Raw genomic sequence first — 13,917 nt, forward strand, 5'->3', positions numbered from 1 at the left:
GCAAGACTTTATGCCTATTTTAGCCATTAGTTTTAATTCACATTCCCACATTTTTTTTTAAAAATCAGAACTGATAATTATAGAAACAAAGGGACAGATTTTACTTGTACTCTTTTCTATATGCCCTTTCCCACTCCCCAGGGCAGCGAATCTCTTTGGTGTCCTTAGCCACTCTTCAATGAACAGTAAAATGACATAAAGGTAGATAACAGGAGAGGAAAAGTAAACAATCTAAACAATATATTAACTAGACAATCAGTCCTTGAATAACCGAGCATTAGCTGTATCTTATACTGGTCATAGTCTTGTTTCTTCAACATCAAAAATAAATGTATTTAATGTAACAAAATTCCTCCTATATTCCAAGACTGCTTTACAATTTTTCAGTTTCCTTTTCACTTTTTAGAAAATACTAACCTCATACAATTAAACACAATGGATACCACAAGATGTTATTCAAGACAAATGCTATTTGAGGACTTCAACCAAATTCCAGAGCACGACAAGCCAAAACATAAAGGAATATAAGTTCAATGAGCTGGGCACCCCACAAATACAATACAATAAAATTAAAATTCAATACTCTCTACCTCTAAAATTTCATACACAGTTCATTTTTTCCTGAAATACCATGCTAATATTAAGAGGTCCTAAATAACATTTTATATGCAAAAGATCAGAAAACCTAACCACCATGCCCCATTTACTAATAAATGTAATTAATACAGTTATCCCACACTAAACAGAAATCCTAAGTTATAAGTCACTAAATGACTCTGATTAATAGTATACCCAAACTTTTGGAAATTTGGATGATCTTGGGACTCCATCTTGTCCTAAATGCTTAATGCCAAGGTGCTGCTTCTGATTTTATGGCCAAATACCAGCACTTCGTAAATTCTAAAATGTAGTAAGTACTTACTTCAGTAAGTAAAATCAATACTATTGTTGCCATGCAAACGATACCTAATAAGAGCATCATTTATTTTTTTTTAATTATTAATTTTCTTCATTACTATATGATAGCACTTCACATACACCCTTCCCCAACCAGGATATTTCCATTGCCAAGCAATTATTGCACATTTTTCACTCTAACTTTGGTGTACTGCTATAAACTCCTGTGCCAAAAAAAAAGGAATAAACTATGGCAAGTGTCAGAAAATCCATTAAAAAAAATTACAGTGTACATAAAATTAAAATCAAAGTGTTAGGGTACTAGACTAGTGAAAGAATCAGCTAAATTGCTTGACGCTTCAAAATTTAGTATTTTACATACGAACTTATGACAATTTTATTGCCAAGACTACAGATCTTATGCTAAAAGTCAACAGAATTCACTTTACAAAAATTCCTTTTCCAACAAACTGCTGCAATGCAGCTGAGAAAGTTGTACTCAATTTGAAAATTATCTTTTCCTGAAGAGAATTATAAAATTTTAGAGCTGAAAATGTACCTCAGAGATCACCTACAGGGGTTCTTAACCTAGGGTATGTGGAAAGATTTCAGGGATAGGGGAGTCAGTGAATTTGGTTGGGGGAAAAAACGGCATTTTTATTTTCACTAACCTCTAATTGACATTTAGTATTTCCTTCAATTTTGAATGTAAGAAACAAACAATAGTCTGAGAAGGCAGCTACAGGCTGGGGGGTGGGAGGGGGGGACACAATAAAGGTTCTGGTTAAGAATCATTGATCTAGTATAAACTCCCTGATTTTACAAAGAAACTAAATCACACAGTCACTAAATAAAAATATTTTAGCATATTTAAAAGATCTGAGAGTTAAAATCATAGCTCTCTTCCCTCTCCCTTTTAAGAAAACAATTTAAAAGGATGCACTTCACAAAGTACTTTGTACACTCCTACCATGGTTTCTAAACTTTGGTTCAGGAGCTGTGACTACAGGTCCAGGAAAAAATTCAAGGTTAGCTTCCTTTAGGTACTCAGAGAAGGGAAAAGGTGTCTTTATGATGGCAGTAAAGAAAGGTGGCCAATGATGGAAGAGGAGTAAGCCATAAGGAAAGCTGACCAGTTAGGAGTTTTAAGAAAAGGATTGGAGGGCAAAGAGGGGAAAAGAACCAATCATCACAAAATGAAAAAGAGCTCCAGATGTCAAGAAAATGATACTGCAGATCATCCCACCACCCCCTCCACTCCCAAATGGCAATCCTACTTCCTCTCCCTCTACTTCATCATTCCTCATTCATCTATGTCAACCTCTGAATCATTTTCTGAAACAACCAACTTCACTATCCCCATTACCAATGCTCCATCATCTTTTCCCTTTCTCACCGTATCTTCCCTTCCTCATTGCACAACCAGCTAACATTTCGGGATTTCATCATTAAGACAACCATTATATAAAGACAGACAGACCTTAATATATGCAGATGTTCACATGGAGAGTCAAAACATTAACCACAATTATTCAAAATATATAGGCTATACCACCTTCAACCATAACTTCTTTTAAAACTCAGGTTTTACCTAAACAATTCTAATTCAATACTATCTGAAGACAAAGTAATGGACTACATGACCACTTGTGCAATACCTACAATAGGTAAGATTCTATTACAAATATGATCATTGTTTTTCACATTAAACTTCATATAACTGTTTATTTAGACATGTCTCCCTTATAACCTCGATAAGATATGTGAAAATCACTTAACTTCATTGATATTAACAGGAAAAAAACAGAAGTATTTATTTTCCCAAAATTAAAACCAACACAATCTCTGCCAACTTGATTACAGATAACAAATTATGTGTGTGACATTTTCTAAACTAACCTCCAATCTCTTTATTCTATTTTAGACAGTTCTCAGTTACAAAAAAAGATGAATGAGCAGGACATCAATCACTTTGGAATATTAGCACCTTAAAGATGTCTTTAGCAGGTCAATAATCTTTTCACCTTCGAAGGACTTTATCAGATCTTGTCTAAAGCCTGGATAAAAGCTTTTGCATTAAGTACTTCTAACAATTGGCAGTGTATCTCCACCACACAAAGCTGTTTTCTTCCTCGTGGACACAATCCTCAAGGTCATGATTCTCAGCAGCTTTCCAGCATGACAAAGAAGCATTACCTACCGCCAAACAAGCTGTCAACACAAACTTTGTCATAGCCTAGATAAAGAAACTGGCAGACAGTGATAATAGGTCTAATTTCCCTCTCTCCCAAGGGAAGTAAATAGATTTCAAATCAGTCTAAAAAGCTATGCAAGGAAAGAAATGTTATCTTTGGAAGTACAAAAGAAAAAAGACTCACTGGAAATTCATCTAGAGGTTCATTGATTTCAATGTCTAGCACTTCATCATTGTCAATTTCTTCCTCCCCCTGGTCTTCCACATATTCTATTTGGTCTTCTGTCAACTCAGCATCATGGCCTTCATACTGTTCTTCAGTATAGTCTTGAGGGTACAATTCAGATCCATCAGATTTGTGATAAATCATTTCATCCTCTCCTTGTTCATATTCCGATTCATGTTCTATAGACTGATCATTAGTATTGTCGGAGAGTTCGAATGACGTAACCATTCCAGATGTAGTATTAAGACTAATTGTGACACCCTGAGAACTAGAGTGGACAAACATACATAAAATGAACCACATAATTAGACTTTAACACAAAAAGCTTAGCAATTATTTACTACAAAGATTTAAGCCATACCTAGTGAGAATTTAATATAATGAATAGGCAAATGATTAATACTTCCTTAAGCAATGACCTAAAATGAAGTTTCATATATTGTATGATTCATTTCAATAAACCCATCTCTGTCGGTCGGTGGTCTGTGTCTGTCTCTCTCTTACATCAGCTGCAGGCTATTTGATCAAGATAATCAAATAAACCAGATGGTCTCACAGATACCTATGGCAAAAATCCTTAGTGGTAGCTGGAAAAACTAAATGTAATTTCAACTTTTCAGAATACAAAGGAAGGAAAATTGCTAAAACTAAATCTGTTTTCAGGTATTCTGAAATTAAAAACTATATACAGTATTCTATTAAAAGAAGTATTTTTCTTTTAAATACTTCTGACTATAATTTTTTAAATGTAAGATTTACATAGTAACTAATTCTTATAATATATCTATTATTACAAGTTTTTAAGTGTTTTAGAATTTACCTGTAATAAAAATGATTTCTGAGCATGTCCAAGGTTAAAAATAAAGATAATCGGGGGCAGCTAGGTGGTGCAGTGGATAAAGCACTGGCCCTGGAGTCAGGAGGACCTGAGTTCAAATCCAGCCTCAGACACTTGACACTTACTAGCTGGGTGACCCTGGACAAGTCACTTAACCCCCACTGCCCCACAAAAACAAACAAACAAAAATAAAGATAATCTTCAACCCAGAAAATCAGTTCAATTTGCTCAACATTGTAATAACAGAATTATTACAAACATAAAATAAACATTTTATGCAAAGAATCATAAAAGATAAGCATTAAGTAATTAAGAAAGGAGAAAAAAGTCAAATTCAAAGAAATCCTATAACTAAGTTAATACTTTAAAAATATGAATAATTTTAATTCCACATAATGACTTGATATATCATATAAACGATGAATATTCTGAAATCAAAGAAATTCAGAAAAAAGCTGACTTGTAAAAAAAAACATTAAAATTCAAGCAAAAAAATTAAATAACAAATATCTACTGGACTATATCAGTTAAGTATGGTTTAAAGTACATTCAAGATGACAAAAGTGAACAAAAATACACCGCACCATAAAAGATGCCAGATTTACTTTTCTATATTAGTGACCGTCAAATTCTTTTCCAAAGATTTTACCCTTAAAAAATTAACAAAAAAGCAGTAAAATAGCAATTATTCGTTTTACTAAAGCCTACTAATAATTCAATTTCTCACAAACACCTAGAAAGTATTTCAACAAATAAACTAAAATGGTAAACAAAGACATTAAAAAAGAACCATCACAGGTCACTACCCACAATTTATATCAAATGGTTATGACAACAGTATCTTACATGTATTTTCAAAAATGTCATATATTTGTTGATCTTCACTCAATATCCCAAATAAAGTAATTCAACACGAAATTTTCATTTTTTTAAAAAATCTATTTTAGATATACTATATAGAGATAAATATACAGACTATAAGAGAATATAATCACAAAAAATATTCATTTAAACAAATCATCAGAATGAACTCAAGCATAGTTTTAAGTATACAGTGTAAGTATACATACAAACACATGTACTGTTTTCTTTATTCAAGTAAAATGAAAATGTAAAAAAGTGAGTATAATAAAATACCTGAAATTTAGTTCATCTTCATTATCACTCTGCAAAAGATCATCATTCAGTTCTTCATCTGACAAATCTGACTGATTCTGGATAAAAAAAATTTTTTTAAATTAACATTTATCCTTCCTATAAAGAAAGGATATTACAAAAATTACCAATTTATAGTTACATTATTCTCAACTTTTTGCAATTAAAATATGTCACCCAGGTATACAAATCACAGAATAATGATTTATAATTGAGCCTATTAAGTCCAATACTTTCATTTTAAAGATGAGGAAATGAGACCTTCATTTCCACTTAAATAACTTAAATAACGAGTGCTTGAATATATAAACCTAGAACCTCTGATATCAGATCCAGCACACTTTCCACGGCACTAAAAAACCTCTATATAGTATATCAGCTAATTGCCGAGACAAATTTCTAGGTTCCAGAGGAAAACATTAAGTTGGAATTCAAACCTCCTAAACAAATCATTATATAAGAAGCTATATATAAATCATTGTATAAGAAACTGCCTACTTGCTTGGGATACAAAGACAAAATGAAAACAGTTCTTGCCCTTATTAAGTTTTCATTTCTACTTAAGATATTAAGCACATAAACAAATACACATGCACAACCTAATTTGAAGGGTGGAAGGGGAGATTGGAAAAGGGAGGGGAAAATAGGGAGATTAGGAAAGCATTCAGGAAGTTGTAGTTCATAGTTGAGCCTAGCCTACTAAAAGGAAGTTAAAGGAAAAGTACATTTCAGGATTGTTGAGAGGCAACCGTACAAAATGGAGCTGAAAAGACTGGATTTGGGGTGTATTAAGTATCTGGTTGAATTGTTTCTACTTTATCCTAAAAAGAGACAGTAACACAATGTTTTGGAATAGGAAAATGGGATTGTCAGATATGCCTTTAACAAGAATATTTTGGTAGCATTGTGGAAGATGGATTATAGATGGGAAAAACTTGAAACAGAAATCAATTAGGAAGCTATTAAATAGTCCAGCTAAGAGCAGGTCTGAACTAGGATAAGGGGTGTATAACTGGAAATGGTTCCAAAGATGTTATACAAGTAGAAGACAAGACTCAGCAAATGGCTATTATAAGTCAGTGACTCAATAGTTTTGTAACATTTCTAACATTTAGGAGTTTTTCCCTCATTATCTATTGCCTTCTTCCACTTGTATTAGAATGATTTCCTGTCAAAATTTTTAGATAAATCATAAAAGGGATTGTTTGTGAATATTTAGAAAAAGCAATGTTCACCCAAGGCCAACATAGGTTCATCAGGAACAAATCATGCAAGATTACACTAATTTTATTTTTTGACAAGGTAACTACATTGATAAGGGATATATCTTAGGTACTGAAGAAACCCATCAAATCATTGACAACATATAGAGGGTGAAGGAGAAGAAAAAAGACAAAGATAAAAAAGAATTGAAGTTGTGAATGTGAATAACTGTGAAGATGACAGTTCCTTCAAAAGAAACAGGAAGAAAAGAAATATTTCTGTTTTGGGATCCCAAACATTGACTTTAGGAAAATACAGTAAACCGTTCAAGATGAAGGAACAAGCAGGATTTACAAGAAGGATCAGGGTTCATTTGAGAGTTAAATGTGCAAAGCTGGACATAGTATGTCTACTCATTCACCCAGTTCCAAACCTATATGCTAATCACACATGAAGATAAATAGAGCCATTTTGCCCAAAAGTATGGTATAGTAAAAGATATTGTCAAATATTTTTCTGGGGTTTTTCAACATCTAAGGAATATCCCTTACTATTCTCATAACTTTGTCAAAAAATGAAATTAGTTAATACTCCAAATTTAGTTTTACATATAGCTTTTCATGAAGACATGATTTATATGCATTATTACAGTAAAGGGGTTTGGTTTTGTTTGGGAAAAAGGGAGTTCAATTCTGTGATTTCATCAGGGTAGGGAGCTCCCAGTGACTAAAGTCTCATCAACAAATTAGGTAATTGTTCTGCAACTCAAAGCATTAAGTTGTCTATGACACAGAAGAGATCAATGACTTGCCCAGAGTCACATAGGTAGAATGGAGCAGAAATCCCTTCCTGATTCCAAGGGCAAACTTCTATCCTTATAACACACTTATTCTCACTATTTAAGAGTTAAACTTCAAGGACTCATTTGCAAAAAGAACGCTTGTTTCTTACCTTTTTGCCAGACAGCAAATCTTCTCCAAGCAAATCATCTTCAAGTTCACTAGGGAAAAGGAGCAAGTCATTATCTACTTCAATAATAAAACATCTTAAGACACTGTAGTTTCTAGTATATAAACCAGCATTACATAGTAAGACTTTACCACTGGCTCTGGTTATACAAAATTTCTGGTTTTACAATGTTAATTTCTATATATTTGCAGATTTTCTTCCCTTGCCTTTCTCTTCTCCAATAATGAGTACAGGTATAGGTAGGCGCATATATGAGTATGTGTATATAAATATATACACACACCTACATACACAAATACATATGTATAAGTGTCTCTGTATATATACATACCTCTACATATACCTACATATATGCATGTGTATAAAGTCTTTGGGGTGTATATGTACCCTAATACACATAAAAAATGCTGACTGACTTGTTGACATACATATAAAACGTACATTCCCACATTTTACGATAGGTTACATTATAGTACAATACAAAGAGAAATGAGCCAGGAATCCATTTTCCTCCTAGTCCTGGCTCTGTGTTATAAAGTAAGTTTAGATTGATTTATTAAGCACCTATTATGTGAAAAGCACTGCCCTAGGAGCTGGAGAAGGGGGGTTAGAAGAAAATGTCTCTGGAGTAATAAGACTGGGAACAAATCCCACCTCTGATGCTTATTATTTGTGTGATGATCTTAAGCAAGTCTTTAATCTCCCTGGGCCTTCGGCCTTCTCATCTGTCAACTGAGGGAGTTGGACTAAATGAGTTCTGAGGTCCCTTCCACCTCTCGCTCTCAGATCCACGATTCTATTCTTCAAAGGTCATAGATGCTAACCCACCCTACATGGAGTTTGCAAACTAGTAGTTGTTTCAGACATGTGTAAAATAGAATTAAGCAAGTACTATTGGGTTCCTAATACATACAAGGCACTGAAATAGATGAAGATATCAAGATAAGAGAAAAACAGACTCTCCTCAGAGTTTAAAATTCTAGGGGGGGGGGGGGGCGCGATTAGGGGAGATGCCCTTCACAAAAGATGATATTTGAGCAGATAAGTAAATACAGATAATTTGAGGATGTAGAGGGTACTAACTAGAGGATTAGGAAAGGCTTCCTATAGGAAGTGACATATGAGTTTCAAAAGTCTTGAAGAAAGATAACAATTCTAAGTGTTAGAGGTATGAAAGAAGTGCATGGCAGGTGTGGCTTTCACAGGCCGTGGAATAGTGAACTCAGGGAGAGCATGAAGGCCAACTGAGTTGGAATAGAGTCTAGAAGAAGAGCAGCATTAAATAAATAGGAAAAAGTAGAAGAACGTCACTCTAAAAAGGCTTCAAATTCCAAATTGTACAGTATTCTCTCTTAAGCACCAGTTTCCTCTTCTAAGAGGGAAAGAACCTCAAACAGTTGTGGTGAGGTTCTTAATCAGAAAATGTATCCAAAGCACTGTGCTATCATTACCACCACCACCACCATCATCTTAGAAGCAGCTAGGAGCCACTGAAGATGTGAAAAAGGGAACAACAGATCAGACCCCTGCTGTGCAAAGGTTATTTTGGCAGTTATATGTATAGAAGATGTTTGGGGAGGAGAATGACTGAAAACAGAGACCAATTTAATAAGGAAGAAAGTTAGTACAGTACTGCTACAGAACAGGTCAAGAGAATAAAGAATCATATCTGACTTAGGAGCAAGGAATCAGATAAGGCTTTATAAAGGAGGCAGAATCTTATCTAGGTCTTGAAGAATGAGTAACCATAGAGAAAGCACAACATTACATGAACTGCACTGTGTGAAGGAAAGAAAGCAGGAGACATAAAGTAGTTGGGAATTAGTTTTGCTGGGCTATGCATGTTTATAGTAAGGAATTTATTTTTAGTTTGTTTTGCTGTTCAATGAAGGAGAATGGAAGGCAGCAGGAGAAGCAAACTATCAAGAAAAAAAATTTGTAATGTTGGTGATATGAGACTGAAGATTAAAAGAAAGATAAAGACTAAATATATATATATATATATGAGAACTATTTGCATAGGGATGATAATCAAACCTGTGGGAGCTAAAGAGATCACTGAGAGAGAATGTGTATAAAAGAGGTGGCCCAGGGCAGGGCCACAATTAGGGGAGGCTAATGTGAACAACAAGCCAGAAGAACACAGAAGAAGTAGACAAGCAGGAGGAGACCAATGCATTAAAACCCAGACAGAAGAGAGTATCCAGAAAAAGAGAGAGGGTGGCAGCAGTGTCAAATGCTGCAGAGAGCACAAAAAGAATGAGGAGAAAAAGCCATAGGACTTAGCGATTAAGAGATCAATTAGAACTTTGAAAAGAACTGAATGAAGAGATGAGAAGTCAGACTGCAAAGGATTGAGATGTGAGAGAAGAGGATGCAGAAAGCAGCAAGTATACACACTCTGGAGTTTAGCAGAGAAAGAGATGAGAGACAGGAATGAAAGCTTATGGGGATAGTAGGATCTTATGAGGACTTTTTAAGAAATGGAGGATATGAACTGAAGTGAGCAGAACCAAAAGAACAGTGTACACAGTAACAGCAATATTCTAAGGATGATCAACCGCAAAAGACTACTCTCATCAAGTTAATTCCAAGAGACCCATGAAAAATGCTATCCACCTCCAGAGAGAGAACTGAAGTCTTGAGTGCTGATTGAAGCATACTTTTAAAATTTTATTTTTCTTAAGAGTGTGTGTGTGTGTGTGTTTTTTTTCTTTTGCAACATAGCTAATATAAGGAAATGTTTTGCATGGCTTCACAAGCATAACCTATATCATATTTCTTGCCTTCTCAAGGGGAGGGAAAGAGATGGCAAGGAGAAAATTTGGAACTCAAAATATTTTAAAATGAATGTTTAAAAATTTGCATGTAATTTGGAAATATTGACAAAACCAAAATATATTAAAAATGAAAAATAATGGAGGAGAAAGGAATGTTTATAGGGAACAGAGAAGAAAATAACAACAAAATTGAAAATGAGATAAAAGGGAATTGAGGGCAGTATGCTTGAAGGTGAGAATGTGGGGTTACATGTGGAGGGACAGGCCTTGGTAAGAAGGACCTCTTTATGACACTAAATTAAAGCAGAGGATAGTGAGATGTAAAGGGGTTTTGAGATGTAGGACGAAAAAAAAAGATCTCAACATACAAGGCTTTTATTTTTTCAGTACCGGACAGAACAAGTTTACAAGGCAAATTCCTTAGCTGAGAAGATGGGGAGAAGGCATGGGTTATTTGAGGAGAACAAAGACAATCTGGAATAGCCCTCTTGGGAAGTAAGACAGAATCAATTAAGGAGAAGTAGAAATTAGGATTGCCTTGCTGTAAGGATTGAGATTAACGAAATTGAAGAATTCGAGATTTGGAAAGATGGAAAGTATGGTGGAAACAAGGGTTTCCTGATTAATGGCTAATGAATCACTGGAGTGAAAGAAAACAGGGTCAAAGGTCACTGTACAGAAGCAAATGGCTATTATACTCAGGGAACAGTGGTTCATGAATGCAATGAAATATTATTGTACCAGATGAAACAAAGTAGATGAAGAATTCAGAAAACATATGGGAATCTTTTTAAAGAAAAGAAAACTGTACATAATGACAGTGTAAATGCGGGGTGGGGGGAAAAGAAGAGGGATAGCTCCCAAACTAAAAATGTGGCATTATAATGACTAAGTATATCCCTGAAGAGATTTAAAAAAATATACACCTCCCTCTCTTCACTGGTCAAATGAGTCAGTCGGTCAACAAGCATTTATTAAGCAGTTACTATGTGATACACTTTGTGCTCATTAATAAGCACTGGGAATATAAAGAAAAGCAAAAACATGGCCCCTGCACTCAAAAGGGAGACTAGAGACAACATGCAAATGATTACATACCTACAAAATAAACACAATATAAATTGAGGGAAGGCACTAGAAATGCCAGGAACAACCTCTTACAGAAGGTGGAATTTAAGCTGAGTCTGATGGAGGTAGAGGTAAGAAGGAAGAATATTCCAGGAATGGGAGATAGCAAGTGAAAAGACTCTAAAATCAAGAAATAGAGTGCCGGGGCAGCTAGGTGGCGCAGTGGATAGAGCACCTTCTCTGGATTCAGGAGGACCTGAGTTCAAATCGGGCCTCAGACACTTGACATTTACTAGCTGTGTGACCCTGGGCAATTCACTTAACCCCAATTGCCTCACTGAAAAAAAAAAAAGAAAAGAAATAGAGTGCCAATGTGTAAGGAACAAGCTGGCCAGTAATCATATAGTATGTGAATGGAGTAAAGTTTAAGAAGGCAGAAAAAGAGGAAGGGGTCAGGCTATGAAGAGCTTTAAATGCTAGATGGGACTTTTATATTTAATCCTAAAGGTAATTCATCAGAATCTGAGATGGGGAGAGACATGGTCAGACCTCTATTTTAGGAAAATCTTTGTCAGCTAAGTGGAAGATAAATTGAAGTGGACAAAGACTTGAGACAGAGAAACGAACCAAAAAGTTATTTTAATAGTCCAGGCATGAGATGTTAAGGGCCGGCACCAGAGTGCTGGTTCTGTGAGTAGAAAAGGGATATTGTGATGTTAGAAATGACAACAGCTGACAACAAATTGGATATGTAGGGTGAGTACAAGCGAAGAATAGAAGATGATGCCTATAGCGGTGATGGAAGAATGGTGGTGCCCTCCAGAGCAACAGGAAAGTTGTCAAGTGGGGAGATTTTGTGTGTGTGTGTGTGTGTGTGTGTGTGTGTGTGTGTGTGTGTGTGTGTGTGTGTGTGTGTGGCAATTGGGGTTAAGTGACTTGCCCAGAGTCACACAGCTAGTGTCAAGTGTCTGAGGCCGGATTTGAACTCAGGTACTCCTGACTCCAGGGCCAGTGCTCTATCCACTGCGCCATCTAGCTGCCCCCAAGTGGGGAGCTTTTATCGAGAAAAATAATGAGTTCAAATTTGGATATGCTGAGTTTAAAATGTCTACAGGGGGGCAGCTAGGTGGAGCAGTGGATAAAACACCAGCCGTGGATTCAGGAGTACCTGAGTTCAAATCCGGCCTCAGACACTTGACACTTACTAGCTGTGTGACCCTGGGCAAGTCACTTAATCCCCATTGCCCCGCAAAAAAAAAAAAAAAAGTCTACAGGCCAGTCAGGATGAAATGTTCAAAAAACAACAGATAATGAGAGACCAGAAGTCAGTAGAGAGGTTAGAGCTGTATAAGTGTGAAGATCGTCTACACAGGGATGATAACTGAAATCACAGGAACTAATCAGATCACCAGACGGATTTGGCACAGAGGCTTGGGGTAAACCCAAGTATGGCCAGCATGACCTGGATGAAGTATTCAGAAAAGGAGACCGGGAAAGAACAATTAGAAAGATAGGAGAACCAGCACACAATAGTGTCACGGAAGCCTAGGGAGGAGAGAGTATCAATGAGAAAAGAGTAATTAACAGTGACAAAAGCTATAAAGAGGTCAACAAGGATAAGAATTGAGAAAAGGGTATTGAATTTGCTATTTTTCCCCTCTTGTACCTAACACAGTACCTCACACACAGTAGGCTAAATAAATGACTGTTAAATTGAAGAAAAACAATAACTAAAGTTATTTAAGAATTTAGAAATCTAACAGGATCACGTTTTATTAGTATGTCTTCTATTTCAAAGGCAAAATTTCCTGACTGCATAAAGCAGTGCTTCCCAATCTAGAATATATTCCCAACAGGTAAAAAGATCTCAATTCTCAATCCCTGAGTATTGCACTTTCCACAGCAAGTAGGTGAAGAGGGACTTAGGGTGGGAAGAGCACAAAGAAGGTTCAGATTCTTGCCTTTCTCTACAAATAGTAAAAACTAAGGATTTAGATGCCTTGGAAGTTCATACGACTTGAGTTCCATTTGCAATAAAAATGTAAAACATTATGAAACAGGGGAGTTAGGTGGTGCAGTGGACAGAGCAACAGCCTGGGAGTCAAAAGGACCTGAGTTCAAATCCAACCTCAGACACTTGAGAGCAAAGATGATCTGAAGTAGCTCTCTTGGTCCCTGGACAAGTCACTTAACCTCAAACCCACCCCCCGCCAAAAAAAAAAATTATGAAATAAAATTGATTAGTGAAAGTGTTTGAAGAAGTTATATTTAACATTTATTTTAATGTCAACATGATGCTTTTGAGACATAATATATCTCTGTTGCTCAACAAGGTTGACTTCACACTTAGAGGAGCTGTGATTTCTTCAGAGCAAAGATGCAAATTTAGGCTTGAAGTAACATCCTAACAAAGAGAGCTAACCAAACTAGTATAGGATTCTTTGGGAAACACACTGTGTCACAAATATGAAATCTCTCTCACACTCCAATATTGTGATCACTCTGTGCCTTAGGAGAATGCCTTCCTGAACGGCTATAGCTGAAAACATTCTTTACCCAGTGGCCAACTCTTGGTGGATAAGCCTCT

At 35.7% G+C, this 13,917-nt stretch overlaps 1 protein-coding gene across 6 annotated transcripts in view; it reads right to left on the reverse strand.

Moving 5' to 3' along the window:
• The window catches only part of RBM33 (RNA binding motif protein 33), a 185,599-nt gene that overhangs the window by 140,006 nt on the left and 31,676 nt on the right, over nt 1-13,917 (reverse strand). For all 6 annotated transcript variants that reach the window (XM_043965518.1, XM_043965515.1, XM_043965516.1 and 3 more), the window contains exons 3-5: nt 7,465-7,513; nt 5,293-5,369; nt 3,276-3,585 (exon numbers count right to left, since the gene is read on the reverse strand). In XM_043965518.1, coding sequence (XP_043821453.1) covers nt 3,276-3,585; nt 5,293-5,369; nt 7,465-7,513 — 436 coding nt within the window. The remainder of the gene's footprint in view (nt 1-3,275; nt 3,586-5,292; nt 5,370-7,464; nt 7,514-13,917) is intronic.

This window comes from Dromiciops gliroides, chromosome 5 (genome assembly GCF_019393635.1).
Source record: "Dromiciops gliroides isolate mDroGli1 chromosome 5, mDroGli1.pri, whole genome shotgun sequence".
Taxonomy (NCBI): Eukaryota; Metazoa; Chordata; class Mammalia; order Microbiotheria; family Microbiotheriidae; genus Dromiciops; species Dromiciops gliroides.